The sequence below is a fragment of the Gobio gobio genome (genome assembly GCF_949357685.1).
Source record: "Gobio gobio genome assembly, chromosome: 1".
Lineage (NCBI taxonomy): Eukaryota > Metazoa > Chordata > Actinopteri > Cypriniformes > Gobionidae > Gobio > Gobio gobio.
The window spans coordinates 50822881-50844364 of record NC_137097.1 but is presented as its reverse complement, the minus strand read 5'-3'; the positions used below and the strand labels follow the sequence as shown (position 1 = coordinate 50844364).

The 21484-nt window shown below is 43.3% G+C and overlaps 2 protein-coding genes across 2 annotated transcripts; one reads left to right on the top strand and one right to left on the bottom strand.

Annotated features, from left to right (window-relative positions):
- Positions 1–803: 803 nt before the first annotated feature.
- On the top strand, positions 804–3002 carry fgf21 (fibroblast growth factor 21; the record flags this gene model as incomplete). Its single annotated transcript, XM_079810665.1, has 4 exons — positions 804–930; positions 1213–1290; positions 1576–1679; positions 2706–3002. The coding sequence occupies 4 exons, from the start codon at positions 804–806 to the stop codon at positions 3000–3002; spliced, it is 606 nt and encodes a 201-aa protein (XP_079666791.1).
- Positions 3003–3748: 746 nt separating this feature from the next.
- Positions 3749–11832, bottom strand: kcna7 (potassium voltage-gated channel, shaker-related subfamily, member 7). Its single transcript, XM_079823142.1, has 3 exons — positions 11671–11832; positions 10037–10761; positions 3749–4936 (listed from the first exon to the last, which is right to left on the bottom strand). The coding sequence occupies exons 2-3, from the start codon at positions 10733–10735 to the stop codon at positions 4025–4027; spliced, it is 1611 nt and encodes a 536-aa protein (XP_079679268.1). The 5' UTR covers positions 10736–10761; positions 11671–11832; the 3' UTR covers positions 3749–4024.
- Between the last annotated feature and the right edge of the window lie 9652 nt (positions 11833–21484).

Genomic DNA, 21484 nt, shown 5'->3' with positions numbered 1-21484 from the left:
TGGAGCCCAGCTGTCCAATTGCACCTCAGTATTTACAGTCTTTAATCATTTCCTGGAATCGGACAATTATTCACAGACCAGGCTATAACGTTTGTGTTATCTTTTCTTAAGATAAGACATGCACACTGCAAGTTTCTCATTAAAAAGATTAATAGATCATAATTTGATGCCACACTGCCCTCTCTAGCTGACGGGATGGTAGTGTAGTGTCCTCGCATCCTGTCATCTCCTAGGTGAGGATGTACAGCTGACCACAAAGTGTTTTTTATGGCCTCTTATCTGTTCTGTTTAAACTGCCACCTCCACCTCCACTCCCATTTCCTCTCAATACTGGGGAAATAACTTTATATTGAATAAACATTCATTTATCTCTGATAATATGCAAATTTATAGATGTTTCTCCTCTTGAGAAAGTCGGGGGTCCCCAGTTCTCTGGCATGACTGGCATAGCCTTGTGAGATTTACCATCAGTTCATCCTGGTTCATTTCCTGAAAACAAGTTTGTTATCATTTTTCCTTTTCGTACTTGAGTGACTCATGGATTCTCTGTCGCTCTCTCTCATAAATACGAGTTTACTGGGACATGTCTTCTTGTGGAGACCATCATATCTGGAAGTCTAGGAGATATCACGGCTCAGTTTATCTTAGGCTTAACTTAGTAGTTTTTAGATTGGAGTTAATATTTCAGACTTATTTTTACAGTTATTTCATTTTTACGGATATTTTTTACCTTTGCATATTCTATTTCTATTCATTCAAGTCATCAATATCTCTTGATGTCCACCTGGTCGGCTTGGTCAATCATGTTTTTTGCCTGTTTTTTCATATTTTTTACTCTGTTTCCAACGATTCATTGGTGTATGTATGTTCCTGCACAGAACGTGCTTCTACCGTTCAGCACACATGTCAGGGAACGCCTGCTCTACACAGGTAATCCTAACCTTTAACCTATTGCAATGTTCTTATTTTTGTATTTACAGTCATGTTTAAATGTTACAATTTTCATAATGTGGGTAACTGCGACGTGCTACTTTCTTCCGTCTTCCATTTTTTGGTTCTATGTTACAATAAAAATGCCTTTTACTTCAGGGCATTCGTTTTGCACTGCAGGTGTACTGTGGTTTGTTCCTAAAGAGAAACGACTCAATTACTGGCTTGAGGTAATGGCATCAAGTGTGTTCATGTGTCTGTGTGTTTTTTTGTTCATTTTAGAGAGCAAATCACATGGACTGTGCCTTGAAATGAATCCTGATGGCTCCGTCAGAGGGTCTCCGGAAAAAAGACAAAACTGTAAGCAACTTCTGCAAACATGAGTTAAAGAGCACCGTTTACTGTAAGAGTAGTCATTAAGTAACTGTCAAGATACTTCTCCAAATGTCCTTCAAAGAAAAATGCCTTATCAAAGAGATAAGGGGTTCATAATATCAGTGATTATGCAAATAATAGCACGTTTGTTGTCATTTTGGTTTGATGTTATGAAAATATTTCATGGTGGCAGTGGTTGTTAGTATTTGAGGTCCAAAGGTGATGAATGTGAATTATGGTGCTGACAGAGGTGTGGTGTTTGCGCCTCAGGTGTGCTGGAACTGCGTTCAGTGCAAGCGGGTGAGACCGTCATCAAAAGTGTGGCTACATCGCTCTTCCTCTGTGTGGATGATGAAGACAACTTGAAAGGACAGGTCTGAACATTATATCTCGTCATTGCAAATATGAAACATCCAATAGAGTCGATTTAAATGTTTTTTTTTATTTTTTTATTAAACTGAAAATAGCAATCAGTCAAAAAGACACCATTCTAGTTTAGCTTTGTTAGAGAGCAGTCAGAGTAAATTATTTTACTTTAAAATATTAAAATCACTTAATAATATGCATTATTATTTAAACATATGAAGGTAATGAGTATTTTTGATCAACACTGTTAGATGCATTAAATTGATCAAAAGTGACAGTATTTGTAATTTTACAAAAGATTTTTATTTCAGATAAATGCTGTTCTTTTTACCGTTTTTTATTCATCAAATAATCTTTAAAAAAAAAATGTTTCCACAAAGATATTTTTAATAAACACTGATAATAATAATAATAAGAAGAAATGTTTATTCAGAAGCAAATCATCATCAGAATGATTTCTGAAGGATCATAATGATCGTAAATTCGGCTTTGCCATCACAGGAATAAATTACATTTTTAAATACATTGAAATAGGAAACAGTTATTTTAAATTCTAATAATCTTCCATAATATTATTGTTTTTACTGTCTTGGTGAGCATAAGGAACTTCTTTCAAAAACATTAAAAACATTTACCAGCCCCTAAACATTTGAACTGTATATTGTATTTTTTAAACATTTAAAATCATTGATATAAAATGTATTCATAAATAATGATTTTATAATTAATAATTACTTTTTCTATTTACCATACTCAATTACGTTTCTGTCTTTTTAATCATAATGTAGATTTTATTATATTTTATATAATAAAATGTATATTTATCTCATGTTTCATATTTGTTTTTTATATTTTTACAATTTTTTTTATTATTATTGAAAAGTGTAGAATTGTTTGTTTGTGGCTAGCAACCATTTTCATAGTGAACAGCGAATGCGTTATGCAAATAAACACTGTTACAGTGTATTCATTTAAGGTACTTTTATCATTTTCATTGGAGACTTGAACTCATGTGGTTTTGTTTTCTCTTTCAGCTGTACATAGAAAAAGACTGCACCTTTCAGGAATTGCTGGTAGATGGATACTCTTTTTTCCTTTCTCCACACACTAAGCGTCCTGTGGCGCTCCTCTCAAAGCAGTCTGGGCGGAAACACGGTGCTCAGCTTTCTCGGTTCCTCCCCATTATGAATAAGGTGGCAGAGGACAGCCAGATACAGGAGGTGAAACAGTATAATCAAGATATTAACCTGGACTCTGGTGACCCATATGGAATGGGACATCAATCAGGCATACAGACTCCGTACAGTCCCAGTCTGCATACTAAGAAATGAGGACTGGTGAACATCAGTTATGGAGGCACACTTTACTTTATCACTGTAGTGCAAGGTTAAAAATGTTTTGTTACTGTATTTTGTTGCCTGAAACTGTATTTATTTGAATATATTTATTTATTTGCTGTGGTCTAAAATTATTTAAAGTTATGTAAGTATCATTATTAACTTAAATATTGTTAAATTAAACATTAAATTAAACATTGTATTTTAAATAACATGACGGATATCTGCTGGAGCAGATTTGTTTGTTCTTTTTGTAGTTCACTGAGTCACTTCAGTATGATTTTTGTGTGATTAAAAATTTTAATAAATAGTACACAAACATGGCTCAGAGTTACATAATTCATAAAGCGCACGCACACACATTAGATATTACATATTTTCCTAAAAGCTTTTAAATATACACACAATGGTAGACACACATCTCTCATCCACATCACTTCAACAGTGTCATTCAGAACAGCAGTAACATTAAACTGTTCCAGGAGAATTATGCTTAAGACTTTAGCCATCCGTCAGGCACACAAATCCCTGGCACATTCATGGCTGCAACCCGGGTGACAAAATACATGACATTTAAATGACACCGCATGGCGTTTCTTCCTATGAATAAGTCCAATATATATATATATATATATATATATATATATATATATATATATATATATATATATATATATATATATATATATATATATATATATACATATATACTGTATGTTGAGAATTCCAGCAAGATCTTTAAAGCAAAAGTGCAAACGCTTGTATTACACATCTCAGCTTATGCGTAGCAAGTTTTTCCAAACGCATCCAAGCATCTCTCTGAAAAGATACAAATAGTTTCACAAATAAATACATTCAGTGTAAAGGTTGTGATGTCAAAATAAAGGTTTTGTAACCGGAACGTTAGAAAAATGTTTTATGGAGGTTAATATCAATGTTTTTTGTGACTTCATACTTCTCCGCCTTCCCGTCATCCCCAAATAGTCTCCCATTCCCGCTTTATGATCTCCAGTCTCTCAGACTTGGGTGACTAGCGGGTAAACGCTCCCTACACTTTGCTCTCCGGCCTGCCCCGCACAAAGCCCAGCCAGGAGAGTCCCATTGAGAGGGGCGCAGATCCCCCTGTAGGTCGTGCCTCCTTCAAGTGGAACGCGGTCTCCCTGTTCCTCAGGCCCTTCCTCGCCATCTTCTCCTTCTTCACCACCCTCTTCCTCCTCCCAAACAGAGGTGCTGACGTGCGTGAACTCCTGGTTCTCCACACACTCCGTCTCACGGTGGTAGAAGTAGCTGAAGTTGGAAACGATGACAGGAACGGGAAGCGAGATGGTGAGCACGCCCGCGATGGCGCACATGGAGCCCACCAGCTTTCCGCCCACCGTCACCGGGTACATGTCGCCATACCCCACTGTCGTCATGGAGACCACAGCCCACCAGAAGGCTTCCGGGATGCTGGTGAAGGACGTGTCCGGACAGTCCACCTCGGCAAAGTACACAGCTGAGGAGAACAGGATGACTCCGATGAAGAGGAAGAAGATGAGCAGCGCCAGCTCTCTCAAGCTGGCCTTCAGCGTCTGGCCAAGAATCTGAAGGCCTTTGGAGTGGCGAGACAGCTTGAAGATTCGGAAAACTCGAACCAGACGGATGACCCTTATGATCGCCAGGGACATGGACGGCGTCGCTCCTTTAGACTTGGCCAGCTCGGTGCCGAGCGTGACGAAGTAGGGAATGATGGCAAAGAAGTCTATGATGTTCATCACATCCTTGAAGAAGACCATCTTACTGGGAGAGCAAGCGAAACGCATCAATAGCTCAAACGAGAACCAGCAGATGCAAATGGTCTCCACCAGGAAGAATGGATCATGGAAGGGAGAAGACATGGGGATGTTTGTGGTACTGTTTCCAGGGAGATGAGGATGGTATGCATTTTGCTGAAAAAAAAGACAGTAAAGAATAAAAGAGAAATTAAATGCAGAAATTGGAAACTGATGGCTAGAGTATAAAGATCATTTTGTATATTCAAAGTTTATTAATATTCTAATTGTTTGTGCTTTTGAGATTTTTACATAATACTTTCATTTACTCTGCATCTGTGTTTGTATGTGTTTCGGGGACAAAGTTCTACCCGTAAGTGAGCTAAATTGGACAAACCTTTTTGGGACAGCCTAATTTGTTGAAAACAACAATAACAAAAACATTAGGTTTTCAGTTAGGGTTATGCTACAGTATTTAAAACTATTATAACTAAATACAGTATATAATTGTCTATGTAATGTCCCTAAGTAAACGTGTGTGTGTGTGTGTGTGCACATCTACATCTGTTGATAAATGTCTCTGTTGAGCAGAGTCAGAAATTAACCAGGGCTGGGAGCAAACATGTATATTAAACAAGCAAAAACATACTTTGAATCACTAAAAAGAACAGACTCATTAGAGTCATGCATTTGAGTTTTGGTCTACACTGGTTGCACTGCATGTTTCGGATTCACTAAAAAGAACTGGCTCATAAGAATAATTTGTTTCCATTCAGTCAGTCACGTTCGATGTTACGTCAGACTGACGTCATGGGGTCTCGTCTAGGAGCCCAATTACCTCCAAGTGGTAAATAAACGAGCCAATGAACATTGGCCAGTGAGATTTGCATGCCAGTCAGTCACATCCCCCTGGATATACAAGTATAAATATGACCGGCATTACTCACTTCATTCATGTTTTGCTTCAGAGCCAAGCGGTTGTGACAGCGGTCGCTCATTCCAATCATTATTTCCAAGCATTACAGTACTTTAAGAGCAAACAGCAATTTTAATTGCTAACAGGAAATATTACCTCCGAAAACAGCTATTTAAATTGCTTTGCTTTGCAGCTCGTCATGGGAACTCTTGCCGGTGTGAAGGCGCATCCAGCGGTGTGCGTGGAGAAAGTGCAGTGTTTCACCACTCTGCTTTTTATCGTTCAGTAAGACAACAGCAGCCCTGGATGCGATGTCTTACAGCACTGCTGGACAGGCCACCTCCCCCTGCATGCTATGGTCAATCAGGCAAAAGCTCTCAAAGAGCTGCACGAGGGTAGCTATAAGCCAGGGTTGTTGCAGGAGCTGCGATGAAAGAATCATTCGAAAGAGTAACACTCTCAGATTTCATCTCTGGTTGGACCTGGCTGAGATGCAGGACAGCGACAAAGTTAGCTTTCTTGGTGCCCCCATCTCCCAGACTGAGGCAATAAAGCACATCCTAGCATGGCGTGACACTGCTACCAAGCCGCCGTGGGCTGCCCCTCAGCCTGCTCGTCGCTGAGCGGGCTGCACCATCTTCGGGAAGACCGGAGGCATTGCGTCCACCCCGAGCCTCCCGCAGGAAGGCAACGCTTCCTGTTCAGACCGCTAAACCCTCAAAGCGCACATTGAAGTGGCTCTGAGACGGGTGGCCCAGAGATGGAGGGGGATGCTCTGAACCAGGATGCCCTTCACAAGCTCCCGTTCAAGATGCTCATGCAGAAACGCATCCTCATATGCGTTCGCTCTAAGGATTGGTTTGCAGCGATCGACCTGAAGGACTCGTACTTTCATGTCTCGATTGTCCCTCGACACAGACCGTTCCTACCCTTTGAGTTTGAGGGTCTCCCCTTTGGGCTGTCCCTGCCTCCCCGTGTCTTTACCAAAGTCGCGGAGGCTGCCCTTACCCCCTCAGTTGGACTCGGTCAGTATGACAGTGGTTCTCACCAATGTCGTTGGTGAAATGCCTGAATGCATTCAGGTGGAAGACAGCGGTTCCACTGAAACATTTTTAGAGGCTCCTGGGGCATATGGCATCCACAGCTGGTTTGATGCATCTGAGACCGCTTTAGCACTGGCTACACTGCCGAGTCCTGAGATGGGCATGAACCATCACTCAAGCTAGAGTCCCCTGTAACAGGCGCGCTTATGCTTTGAAGTGGAGTCTGTTCGCTGAGTGGTGTTCTTCCTGATGGGAAGACCCCTGGAAATACCCGATTGGCTCTGTGCTTTCCTTCCTTTAAGAGGGCTTGAAGCATAGGCTGTCCCCTTCCACATTGAAGGTGTATGTGGCCACCATCTCAACACATCACGATGCTGTTGATGGCAGGTCACTGGGAAAGCACAACCTGGTCATCAGGTTCCTAAGAGGGGCCAGGAGGTTAAATCCTCCCAGACCGCACCTCATCCCCCCTGGGACCTCTCTCTGGTCCTTTCTGGTATACAGAGCTCAGTTCAAGTGGCTGGACTTAGTTGAGCTTAAAATCCTGTCTCTAAAGACAGCGCTCCTGACCACGCTCGCTTCCTTTAAGAGGATGGGGACCTGCAGGTATTTTCGGTCAGCAAATCTCGCCTTGAGTCGGGCCAGCCCTGTCTCACGTTATCCTGAGACCCCGGCCCAGATACGTGTCCAAAATTCCTACTCCTTTCAAGGACCAGGTGGGAAACTTGCAAACGCTGCCCGCAGACCCAGGCTTTGCTTTAATGGAAATGTACCGGTTCTTAGTTCCCAACCCTAATAAGAATATAACATATTTTATTTCTGACACTGCATTTAAGGCCAGACATGCTTTGCCTAACAAGTGTCTGACAGAAACAATTTGGTTGCTCATTTGACAACCACTTCTTGAGTGATGTTGAAGGTCTCATTCTGCTTTTAGGGTCACAGTATATGACCTTTCACTCAAAGGTCGGTCATTTTTGCTCTGTATCACTATGACTCCATAACGAATTTACTTAGTCTAACGTACACAAGAGCAAACCACATCAGTATGTGAGTAATAGGTAACCAGAGTAGGGGTATTTTAAAATATGTTTCACTAAAGATCTATAAACTTACTTAAATGACCAGTTAAAAAGCTAAGCATGTGTGTTTGCATGGTAAACAGATTTTAAAAGAGTAACAGGAGATTAGATGGTATGACATGTGAGATGTGTAAATGCACGTGTGCTATGTGTCAACTTGTGTCTGGCTAGCTGGCTCTTATGTGTTCCCTATCGTAGTGCTTATTTTGATTTTGCTAAACTCATCATAAGATGTTGTGGAAGTGTGTGTTTCCATTCCTATTTCAGCATTTGAGTGGGTCTGTTTATTAATACAAGCTCCTGTATCTGTGTTACTCTAAAAATATCGCCTTAGATCTCTAAGGTGAAACTTGAGAATAACCCTCTGCAAGCGACCCACAACCCGCTTTAGTTTACTTGTCGTTAACTGTCTGATCCATGTAGAATTTCTGAGCTGCTTTGGCAGCGTGTTGAGGTTGCTGGGTTGTGGGTCGCTGCTGGGAAACTAATTTGATACTCTTTACTAACTTTCTCTCCTTGCACACTACCCCACCCTGCATTGCGCCTCACTATTTTCCACGCACTCAATCAGGCACAAACGCTCTTTCATACTGTCACCTGTCATCTTGTCATTTCTCATCTCCTTCCCTTTTTTCTATCTGTGTATGCCGGTTGAATCTCTCCATAGACACGTCACTTGACTGTTTTCCAGCCCCCCAGATTCTCTGCTCCCAATCTGTGTATCAGATTTAATGACGCTTCTAAAATAATCTCAGCAATAACTCTACACTCTCTCCTGCTCCCAAATTCTTCATCTGTCCTTTCTTTTCTTTTAATGTTACTTTTCACACTCCAAAGATACGCTTTTTTTTGTGATATTAAATGTGGTTTTGTAACTAAAAGTGTATATAGACAGTGTGTATTCAGTATAACATTGTTTTTACAATTGATAGAAATTTAGTATTGAGTGTGCATAAACATATTACACGTGGGACAACTTTGCGAAAGGCTCTAAAATGTATATAATACAAACAACACTAGCCTAAATGTTATTTCCCATAATTCAAAGTGGCAACAAAACAACATGTCAACCATCTGGGTTTTGCTCACTGAGTCACAAATGCTACGAGAACGGGAATTTCCTCTCTTTTTTTTTGGTCTCAGTCTAATTTCAAGTATTGGTAGATATCCAGACTTGTCCTGTAATCAAAAATGACTGATTGGTTCATCCTGTCCATCCAGCTATGAGAAAATGAATATGTACTATGTGGCAATGCTGCTCGCACATGTCCTCCACAACACTGTTGAAGTGAAGAAAGTACACTGAGAATATTTAATCCAATATTTAATCTTGGTTCACACCAAGCAGCGTTCTGTTGGTCGACACAACTCGTTGTGAAATCAGCGTTGGTAAATCTTTAGCTTCGCACTAAATTTGCGTTCACAAGTTCACACTTACAAATATGTCAGATAGAATAAATGGTATGCGTATTTGGCGTGCTGTCCGAGGAGAGGGCTCCGAGCTCTGTATTTGGCCCGAACCCAGAGTACTCCCCCCGTATCTCTGGCTAGGAAAGTAACCAGGTGAGTGTGAGGAAGATGGGGTGGTGGAGGGATGCTGAAAACCTGTCAAGGAACATTGATGAGTTGACTGGGTATTTATATAGTCCTCCACTTGTGCTGATTGGGTAGACATGTTGATTACTGATTGCGGGCAGGTGGTTGGAATGACATAATGATTGGATAGATCATTTGAACGTGCTCCTCCCGAACTTTGTTAATGAAACATCATATTGTGTGAATTCTTTGTCAAAATACTGAACACCAGTAAATGTGACTGCACAAATAGGCTTTAAATAATAGTTTTAAAAGTTTTTAATAGCTCTGTAGTATAGTATAGTATAGTATAGTATAGTATAGTATAGTATAGTATAGTATAGTATAGTATAGTATAGTATAGTATAGGATAGTATAGGATAGTATAGGATAGTATAGTATGGTAGTAATATATGTTGTATAGTATTAATAGCTATTAATATGTAATATTACATATTAATGTATGCTCATTCAATTTCAAATGCTCAGGGACCCATCTGCTTCATGCTAACTGCCACTCTACCATTCTTTCCCATTACTATGGGTTTGCTGCAAGTTGTTGGTCATGTTTTGTTTATTGATGGTAAAATCCTATGTAGGGGAATAGCAATTTGCAAATCATGTTAGCTACATTCTGGTCAAACATTGTAACTCCTCTCACCTCTCTCATCTCCTTTTCTATTCTGAAGTCAGGCAGCGTTTCCAAACAGAAGATCAGGATGGAGACCACGATCACCATCACGCTGATGATGGCGATGATACGGGCACCTCCAGAGGATTCTGGGTGTTCAAAGAGCATCCATAGCTTACGCTGGATCTCATTGTCTGGCAGGGGCCGAGGTTCCTCCTTGGGGAAGCCCTCATCTTCCTTGAAGCGAGTCATGATATCCTCTCCCAGCTCATAAAACCGCAGTTCATCCATGAAGACGTCCAGAGGCACATTGGCAGGCCGCCGTAACCGACCTCCAGACTGATAGAAGTAGAGGATGGCATCAAAGCAGAATCGATTGCGGTCCAGGAAGATCTCATTGCGGAGCGGGTCAAAGTAGCGCAGGCGACGCTGAGGGTCTCCGAGCAGAGAGTCAGGGAACTGGGCCAGGGTTCGAATTTGTGTCTCGTAGCGCATGCCGGACACATTGATGGCCAGTCTTTCAGACAGTGCCCAACCTCCTCTACTCATTGAACCAGATCTTCTATTCTCTCTCTTTCTCTCTCCTTTCTCTTTGTCACCCTTTTCTGCCTTGTTGCGCTGGTCCTTGAGCTTCTTGTCACTCTCACTGACCTCTTCCTCTACTTGTTTTTTGCCCTCGATTCCACCGTCAGATCCTCCTCCTCCTCCTTCTTCTCCTCCTTTGTCCATCTTTTCTTCTTTCTTTTTCACTCAGTCTGTTATATGGGGTAGAAACAGAATAATTTCAGCTAAACATGAACCCAGCAGTCGAAGGATTGTAGAAACATATTATTGATGTTAGACTGATGTATCAGCTAGGCTGACTAACAAAAGTGGTAATTCCTCCTGGTGTCAGTTCCAGTATCACCTGACAGCCTTGTCAATAAAGAGATCTCATTTTCAAATGTTACATTATTTTGCACTTATTTGCTATTTTTGATCTAATTTATTGATTTGAATTTATTATATATATATATATATATATATATATATATATATATATATATATATATATATATATATATATATATATATATATATATAATTATTGTGTACTATCTTGTTTGCTATCATTAAATTTGAAACTATTTAATAAATTAAAATCAATAAATGAATACATTTAAATCAATATATTTTCATATTTTAATGACAGCAAAGATTACAATTACGGAATAATGTAAAGCAGGAAAATAGGTAATACTCATTTAAATTTATTTAAATGTCTTTTTAAAAATGTAAATGTAGCCTAATTATTTATTTAAAATGTACATTTACATTTAAATGTACATATATAAAAAGTACATTTATAATATATATATATATATATATATATATATATATATATATATATATATATAATGATTTTTTATTTTTATTTCAGTTACCTAACTGAAGATCCTTCCTTAAGTGATTCCCATGAAATCATATACAAATATTTCACGCACTCTGTCCTAACCCTGTGTTGACTCCATTACCACTTTGACCCTCACGGTAAATTAACAGAGCCGGTTTATATGAAGACACCAAAACAACCCGTGAACTGAAGTATCTGTTATTATTCTGAATTTTTGGTATCATAAAGTCTCTGAAAAGTTTCTAAGAAGACACTCTGTCCCTCCACTTACCCTGACCGTAGATCCAGAACAGTTACCCCACGCTGTCCGTGTTTCTTCCCTACCTGCTCCACACCATGAGCTGTGTATCTACTGTCCCCCCTTCTGCCAGGCGGTCTACCCTATGAGTTAAACAGGAGGTGTTTTCTCCTGAACCATAAACTCTGTTCTCTCTCTGTCGGTGCAGTAAGGATAGCTACTTAAACCTGTTGTAGGTCACTGTCTTCACGCTCCTCTCATGCTCACTGCAGCTATGGGGAATGCTGTCATGCTGAAATTCAATCCAGAGCCCCTCGTCCCCTCATCAGCTCACTGTCCCAAACATCTTCACACCAGCACCACCTTAAAATGCCTCTCTCTCTCATTTACTCTCTTTTATATTTTTCTTTACAATACAAAGATTTGCAATATGTTTATTGATCCTGTGCACCCCAAAACTTCTGCCAGTAAACAATATAAATATTTGTTAAAATATAAAACAATTCTGAACATAACCATCCATAATAATTATTAAGAACATAAATTAAATTAAATTAAATCATAGTTCTTGGAAAATGTATCTTTCACCATTTTTTCAAGGTTTTTAAAGTCACCTTTTTGTAATTCTATTGTAGCTTATTAAAATAGTAATGCAGTTTGAATTATTATGAATTAAAAATCTTCTTTGTGTAAAGCTAGGCTGTATTCATAAATATTCCAGTCAATTGACCTGTTAACTGTCACCCCCCTTTTTGAAAATATATGAAAATGCACTATCCAAACTTAAATGGTTGCAATTCAGAAATGCTTTGGAATTTAGACATAAGTTTGGTCTCATTTTAAAGAAGACAGTCAGCAGATTATGGCTCAAGTGAAATCACTTAAAATATAGTATAAAAATAAAAGTATGAAAAAGTTATGAAAGGTTGAATGTACTGTAAATCAAATGTACTTTACTAAATATTTTATATAAAATGTATATGTTACAAAATAATTTGTACTCTAAAATTACTATCAAATCAAAGCCAAATGTCTAACCAAGTTGATATCACAAAAATGTAAGTTCCCATGATATTTTGTTTAGGCGCTGTACCACAAATAGCCACCGGGTGTCATTGAAATTCCATAGATTTTTATCATGTAATCTCCTGTAACAAATGTACATATATTTGTCCAAATATCACAAAACAGTTGGCAGATATAGAACCGTGAGACTCAGACCTTTCCTACAATATGTGTTTTGTCAAGATTAGAACAGGTTTTTATTATAAAGTTTTTAAAATAAATGTTGTAATATGAAACATGACGACGCCCACTAGCGGAGGAGCCGCTAGAAGAATTTAGAGTACCGTTTCCATGGTAACGCTAAATTCGATTTCAAAACGGTTTTCACAGGATGAATCTTGAGTTCGTAAGCTTTCGAATAATATAACATTAGATCAGGATAAATATAGGATATAATCATAGGCGTAATTTACGGGTGGGACATGTTCCCACCACTTTTTGCCAGGCTCGATATTGTCCCCACCACTTTTTAAAAGTAATTGAAAAATAGATTGCGGAAGGTGTGTATTAAAGCAAAAGCACAATCTACAAATCGTCATTCTTCATAATTTAATTAATTAATTTAACAAATTTTTCCGCCGGTCAGAAGCTTTTCAACGTCCTCAACGATGAATATTAAATCTCGTTTAAATCCACACTTTCTCTTAGACATTTTTTTTAGGTTTTAACATTTACGCTAAAGGTAGCAACATTTACCGTTAACTAGCCTTTACATATGTGGGGTGGGGGAGGAAAAATAGAGCTTTTATAAAAACGTAATAAAAAAAAGATTTGTCAAACTATTTTATTTATTTAATTATTTAATTAATAAAGATAGTTTAACCATTTAAATACAAATTAACTTTCATTCTTGTTTTACACAAGGTTTTGCGTAGTTCAGGATTGGTTAAATTATTTGATTGGATGAGGAAACATTTTGTGGGCTTGTCTTGACTCTTTACATAATGTTGATTCTTCCATGTTCAGCGCGTTCTGCATCACACCTGCTTTTAGCAAGTTGTCCTGCTGGTATTTAGAGGAAATATGTAAGTAATTCTAAGTAGAATGAATTTTAATACACTCACAAGCCGCGTTTCAAATTGTGCAAATTGAAATTGCGAATTGAAAATTCGCCCAATGGAAATGCGTCAATTTCGCAAAAACTCCCATTTATCTCCCTCGTATGAGGTGGTTTTTCAGGCAAGGACATTTTCGCAAAACTGCATTGGAAACAGTTCCCTTTCGAGGGAACTCCCACTGCATCGGAACGACGAATTTGGGGACACTCCCTAAGCAACAGCGCGTCTGAAGTATGAATGAAATCAGGCCAATCCTGATTGGTGTTGCGTCATGACGTAACTATGACGGCATACCCGGAAGATACATAAAGGGCAGCCCAGGCATAGTAATGGCAGTTATCGCTCTTCAGCATAGCGCTCTTTGTGAAATCTGTCTGTCTATGTATTGTTGTTCGTTGTGAGAGTGAAAAAGTGTGTGAGATGGCTACTGAGAAGGCAAGGGACTTCAAGCAGTGTGTGCACCCGTGTCCCCGCTACATGTCGGGCTCGGACACACACTCGCTTTGTGTTCAGTGCCTGGGTGTGGAGCATGCTCAGGCGGCTCTCGAGGGAGCCGCCTGTGAACATTGTGAGCGGCTCACACTCAGGCTCTTGCGTTCTCGGCTGGCCGTGTTCGATGAGGCCGGCCAGCCTCGTGAGCCCTCTGGTTCTGGACCCGCTGTTGCCGAGGCAAAGCGGCGTCGCAGATCCTGGGGCTCACAGCGGGATCTATCAGACAGGTTTGGGACTGCTGAGGCACCTTCCCAAACTTCGTCTGACGATTCCGAGATTCTCCCTCCCCGTGTGGAAGCCCGCGCTGCGGCTTCTTCCCCCGGGGTGGAGAATCCGATGTTCATTCTCTCTGGTTCTGAGGAACCAGATGAGGTGGACATCGAAGCGGGCGGTGAAGCACCAGATGAGTCGCCACTTCACCCACCCGCTCAAGAGGAACTGGTCGAGGTTTTGACCCGTGCGGTGGCCAAATTAAGATTAGATTGGCCACAGGAAAATGAGGAAATCCAGCCACCAAGCAGGCTGGATGACCGATTCCTTTCACGCCGGGCTCAAACACCTCGCCGGGGTTTGCCTTTTTTCCCGGACTTGCACGAGAAAGCCGTATTCGGCACGCGTTTCTAATCCCCCTGTATTGGACTATTCTAATGTCCTGGGGGCGCGTGAAGCCGGATACGGGACGATGCCGCGGGTGGAAGATGCGCTCGCGGGCTATCTTTCTCCCGAGTCGGCATCGTCGCTGAAAGCCCCGGTACTGCCCACCAAGCCCTGCAGGGACACCTCAGCCTTGGTGGGCAGAGCCTATATGGCGGCTGGGCAGGCTGGTAGTTCCTTGCATACCCTTTCCATCTTGCAAGCCTACCAGGCCGACCTCCTGAAGGAGTTGGACGAGGGTGAGGGTCCCTCTCCGGGGGACATATTGGAGCTCCGGAAAGCTGCGGATTTGTCTCTCCGCATCACCAAGGAGACGGCCCGCGCTGTGGGCCGCTCTATGGCATCTATGGTGACTGTGGAGAGACATTTATGGCTGAATTTATCGGGGATGAAGGAGAAGGATAAAACCTTCCTTCTGGATTCCCCGATCTCGCCTTCTGGTCTGTTCGGCGACGCCGTTAATATCGTCGTCGACAGATTCCAGGAGGCGAGGAAGCAGTCAGCAGCTTTCCGCCAATATCTCCCTCGTCGCTCCAAAGGGAAGGCTGCCTCCAGCGGGAAGCCTCAGCCGTCCACCAGTTCCTCGCACCGGCAGGTGCAAAAGCAGAGCGTCGCCTCTCGAGCCCCTCCTCCTGGAGCTTGGCAACAGAGGCGGCGCTCGCACCAGCAGGCTTCCGCACCTATGGGCGATTTGAGAAACGTCCTTCAGGCTAGGAAGGCTGCTGGGAAGAAGTCCTAGCTTCGGCTGGACTTCAAAGAGCGGTCCCCCCCGCGCAGGAACAACCGAGGTTGTCCCCGCCGCGGCGCTCTCGGGAAATCGATGTGGTAATCCCGCCATCACAGACGCTTCGGGCCACATCGGTTTCCCGCGGACGTTCACTGCTCCAGCCGCCTCCGGGAGGACTTGCGACTGGGCAGTTAACACGTCCGTACACCGAAAATTGTCCCCAACTGCTCCCTGCCGGTTCGCCGCTTCAGGGGGTTGGACAAGGCTCGGTTGATACCCGAAGCCAACCTCGAGAGGCTGGTTCCCTTAGTAGATTATCTCGGTGCGTGGAAACGCCTTCCGAGTATTTCTACGTGGGTCCTGCGTACTGTAGAAAAAGGTTACAGACTGCAGTTCAGCCACCCTCCACCAAAATTCTGTGGAGTGACATGGACTGTAGTGGAACCAGAGCGGGTTCGGGTTATGGAACAGGAAGTAGAATCCTTGCTGGTAAAGGGGGCCATAGAGTATGTTCCCCCGCCAGAGAGGGAGTCCGGGTTCTACAGCCGGTACTTCATAGTTCCAAAGAAGGATGGAGGGTTGCGTCCTATTCTGGATCTGAGGTATTTGAACCGATCTCTGATGAGGTTCAGGTTCAAAATGCTCACCATTCCTACTATCGTGAGTCAGATCCAGTCCGAGGACTGGTTCGTCACGATAGATCTGAAGGACACATACTTCCATATATCCATCCTTCCGTGTCACAGGAAGCTCTTGAGGTTCGCTTTCGGGGGCGAGGCGTACCAATATCGAGTGCTTCCCTTTGGTCTAGCTCTTTCCCCACGCACATTCACAAAGTGCATGGATGCAGCTCTGGCTCCAATGAGACTCCAGGGCATCCGTGTGCTGCATTATATCGACGATTGGCTCATTCTGGCCCAATCGTACGATATGGCGGTTCGGCATTGAGATGTCGTTCTGGCCCACATAAAGTGCTTGGGGCTGAGACTCAACACCAAGAAAAGTGTGTTGACACCATCCCAGAGAACTACGTTCCTGGGAGTCTTGTGGGATTTGCAATTAGCCCCCGCACGAGTCGAGACCACGCGGGCGATGGTCTCAGGATTAAGGCTAGGCCACAGCATCACTGTCAGGCACTTCCAGAGGGTGCTGGGTCACATGGCAGCAGCGTCCAACGTAATACCTTTTGGCCTGCTGCACATGAGACCTCTACAGTGGTGGCTGAAAACCAAGGGGTTTTCCCCCAGGGGGAACCCGTTCCGTATGATCAGGGTAACGCGCGTTTGCCTTCGTTCCCTAGCCATATGGAAAGAACCTTGGTTTCTGTCCCAGGGGCCAGTGTTGGGAGCGTCCTGTTGCCGGAAATCCGTTTCAACAGACGCCTCCCTCACTGGTTGGGGCGCGGTCATGGACGGCCGCTTTGCGAGGGGCCCTTGGGAGGGCCGTCATTCCTCCTGGCACATAAATTGCCTGGAGATGATGGCGGTCTACAAAGCTCTCAGGAGCTTTCTCCCGGACCTCGGCGGTCACCATGTCCTGGTACGGACAGACAATACGTCTGTCGTAGCGTACCTCAACCGGCAGGGGGGTCTCAGATCGCGCCCTCTATGCAGACTGGCGCATCAGATCCTCCTGTGGGCCCAAGGGAAACTGTTGTCCATCAGGGCAATGTATGTCCCGGGGGTCCAAAATCAGGGAGCAGACATCCTGTCGAGGCAGGGGCTGAGGCCCGGGGAATGGCGACTCCACCCGTAGGTGGTGGATGCCATGTGCGAGAGGTTTGGCCCAGTGGAAGTGGATTTATTCGCGTCTCGAGAGACGACCCACTTCCCACTGTGGTTTTCTCTCACGCATCCGGCCCCTCTGGGGCTGGATGCCATGGTGCTGACATGGCCGAGGCTACGTCTGTATGCATTTCCCCCGATCGCTCTGCTCCCGGGAGTCCTGGAGCGGGTCCGTCGACAGGGCGCCAACCTGCTTCTGGTGGCGCCACGTTGGCCGACTCGGGTTTGGTTCTCGGACATCATATCTCTGCCGGCAGGTCAACCCTGGGAGATGACCCTGAGGGGGCCAGATACCTAGAGGCTGGCCTGCCGGCCCATGTGATCGAGACCTTACTCAGTTCCAGGGCTCCATCTACAAGGAGACTGTACAGCCTCAAGTGGAATGTGTTTTCCACTTGGTGTAGAGAGCGTGAGGTGGACCCAGTTAACTGCCCAGTGGCTTCAGTGCTGGAGTTCCTCCAAGATCGTTTCTCTGCAGGGCTTACCCCGTCCACACTCAAGGTGTACGTGGCTGCCATTGGGGCTTTCCACACACCGTTGGGTGATGGGCCTTTGGGTAGGCACCAGTTGGTTGTACGGTTCCTCCGTGGGGCTCGGAGGATGAGGCCTGCGGCTCGGTCCAGAGTCCCAACCTGGGACCTGGCAGTGGTTGTCGAGGGATTGGCTGAGGCCCCCTTCGAGCCACTAGAGTCAGCAGACCCAAAGAGCTTGACCCTTAAGATGGCCTTTCTCTTAGCCATCACTTCTCTGAGGAGGGTGGGGGACCTTCAGGCCTTGGCGCTTACGCCGACTTGCCTGGAGTTTGCCCCTGGCGAAGTGAAGGCCATCTTACACCCTAGGGCCGGTTATGTGCCCAAGGTGCCATCGAACGTGGTCAGGCCTTTGGTTCTTCAGGCATTTCATCCTCTGCCTCACGTGACGGCGGAAGAAGGGAGGCTTCACCTGCTCTGCCCGGTCAGAGCCCTTAAATTATATGTGGAGAAGTCTGCGCAGTGGAGGAAGTCTGAGCAGCTATTAGTGTGTTTTGGTTCATCTAAGAAGGGGCTGCCTGCGTCAACCCAGACTATCAGTAACTGGATTGTCCAGGCAATAGCCACGGCCTATCAGGTGCGCAACCTGCCTTCACCTATGGCCGTGAGGGCACATTCCACCAGGGGCATGGCCTCTTCGGTGGCCCTCCTTTCTGGGGTCCCCTTGCAGGACATTTGCGAGGCAGCCGGATGGGCTACTCCACACACCTTTATTAGGTTTTATAGTCTGCACCTCCCTGCGACGCCCGGTGCTAGGGTACTCCAGTCCTAGCTGTGCCCGGTCTCCGGCTTCACACTAGGACTGGTGCTACCGTCGGTGTGGCCTAGTGGGTACTCGTTCCCCAAATTCGTCGTTCCGATGCAGTGGGAGTTCCCTCGAAAGGGAACGGCTCGGGTTATGTATATAACCCTTGTTCCCTGAGAAAGGGAGCGAGCACTGCATCTCGTCGCCACACCTCGGCAGGCCTGGAGCGCATGCTTCATCGCGATAACTGCCATTACTATGCCTGGGCTGCCCTTTATGTATCTTCCGGGTATGCCGTCATAGTTACGTCATGACGCAACACCAATCAGGATTGGCCTGATTTCATTCATACTTCAGACGCGCTGTTGCTTAGGGAGTGTCCCCAAATTCGTCGTTCCGATGCAGTGCTCGTTCCCTTTCTCAGGGAACAAGGGTTATATACATAACCCGAGCCGTTTTTTCGCATTGCCAGGTCACCTGGTATGGTCACGCTGCACGCATTGCTCCCACATAGGGCCTACATATTATTTTTTTCCACTCAAGTATGTCGTAATAACGAGATCTTATGTTGTTAAAACGACATATATTTTCTCCTAATAAGGAGAGTGGCATAACTTTAACCTAGTAATGAGAGACCCCGGTGCAGCCACAAATATCATAACTATCTATAGGCCTACTTTAATTAAGACATATATTCAAGAAATGTTTTAAAACAGAAAGCCGCTATAGTTTCAGCCTTATGCTGAGTTCACACCAAACGCAAATAGAGCGTCAGGAGCGAGTGATTTCAATGTTATGTCAATGGAAAGGAGGTCCTGCGGCGCGATAGACACGTTTCGCGCGGCGCGATGGACGCGATTCCGCCTCATTAGCACGTCCAGTTTGCTTAAAGTCCCTGTGAACCGGAAGTTGCAACTGACTTTATTTCAGTGCTGTGACGTATTTCCAGGTGAAACGGAATATTGAATAGAGGGCAGGGTTTTACTTCAGCGCTCCTCCTCTCCATCTCGCGCTCATAGCAGACTAACGGATGGAGGGGAGTGGTTAAGGATATTCAAACCCAAGCCGTCAAACTGCCGTCATCGGAAAGGGAACGCCATTCAAGACCGGAAGTTACTTTTCAGATTTTGATTAAAGATTACCGCGGCAAACAATTTTTTTCTGTGTATTAACTTGCACGGATTAGTTGTTCACCCTAAAACCTGTAATGTGGGCTAACAAATTAAATAAGATCGATTTTGATTTCATGAGGACTTTAAATGACGCAAATTGAGCGTCTTGTACAACACGTGTGTTATGCGCGAATGGTGCTTTTTGTGCATTCACGCGTTTGAAGCGAATTCGCGTCTGATGCCCGAGTTGATTTTTTTTTACTTTGGCGTCAATTCGTGCCTCGTTAACCAATCAGGAGCCTGCTTGCTGCTGTCACGTGGTAAAGTGACGTGATGAGAAACCCTGCATAATTAAAAAATACTACTATTGTGTCACAAAAGGTAGTTTTAAGACTTTTTCAGGTGAGAATGTAGTTGTTTAAAGCTCAAATCTGTGGTTTATTTATAGAGAGAGTGCTTATTTTAAAAAAAATATTTTGGAGTTGTGAGATCCAGGCGATCACTGGGCACTCAGCGCTCATTAACCCCGGCGAGAGCAACCTTTCCTCGGCCAGTCCTTCTGACGTTTGCCGCTGGCTCTGATGTCCTGTAGTGGTTCGTCTTGTGTGGATCTAACGGGCGATCTTTGGTGTCATGAATCTATAATTTGTTGTCTGCCAAATCGTTTTGACTGAGGGCAAAGAGAAGTTTCATAACTTATATATTTAAATATACATGCAGTGAAGATAATATAGTGATAATATATAAACCTAACAACATACGTGGCATAATTTTTGGAATGACTTATCACGAGAGGAGTTTTAGTCGCATAACATCAGTTAATGGAAACGGCGTCATTTCGCAATATTGTTTTATCGACTTTTAGAAAATATCGCAAAAGTTTTGCGCAAATCTGTAATGGAAACGCGGCTACACACAAGAATTGTGCAATTAATGAATACGCTGTAGCTGAGCTGACTATGAAATGGTAAGTTCGCCATATTTAGCTTGCGTATTTTGATTGATATTAGGCTAACATTACCCTAGATGTGTTGCGAATGTTACGTTTAGCTTATTGGATGTTTATAGAATAATTTGTGAACGTAATGCATGTACATCAAAGTGAAAATTAAGTGCATTTCCAACTCTGAACTCAGTCCCCAAGTAAATTCGTTTTTTAAATAAACACATAGCAAAATGAGTTGTGCGGTGTCCCCACCACTTTTCAAAGCAAAGTTATGCCACTGGATATCATTGTTTTAAACATGCAGTGGCAAATGGGCCCACCAGTGGGCCAGTGAAAGTTAACAGGTTAATATAATATATAAACTGAATGTTTAATTATTATTTATATAAATAATTTCTGTATATAAATATAGTGAATAGAAATACATATTTATTTTTTCTTTCTTTACAGAATGAACCCAACAAGTCCTACAAGTCCCATAATCCACGTGATTGTTCTGTTGACAACTGATAGGAAGACCGATATTTTTTAGGGCGGAGATCGAAGCCAGCTGGTTCATTTGATCATTTGAAGAAAAAGGGGAAGAAAAAAAACGATTCAGTTCATTTACCCCTCTGCAATTACGTCACAAATACACAATCCTGGCACATTAGTCATGAGTAAGCGCGTTTAGCTGATTTACATTTTATTCAATTAAATATTAGCTAATAATAGGCCAAATAATAATTAATTCA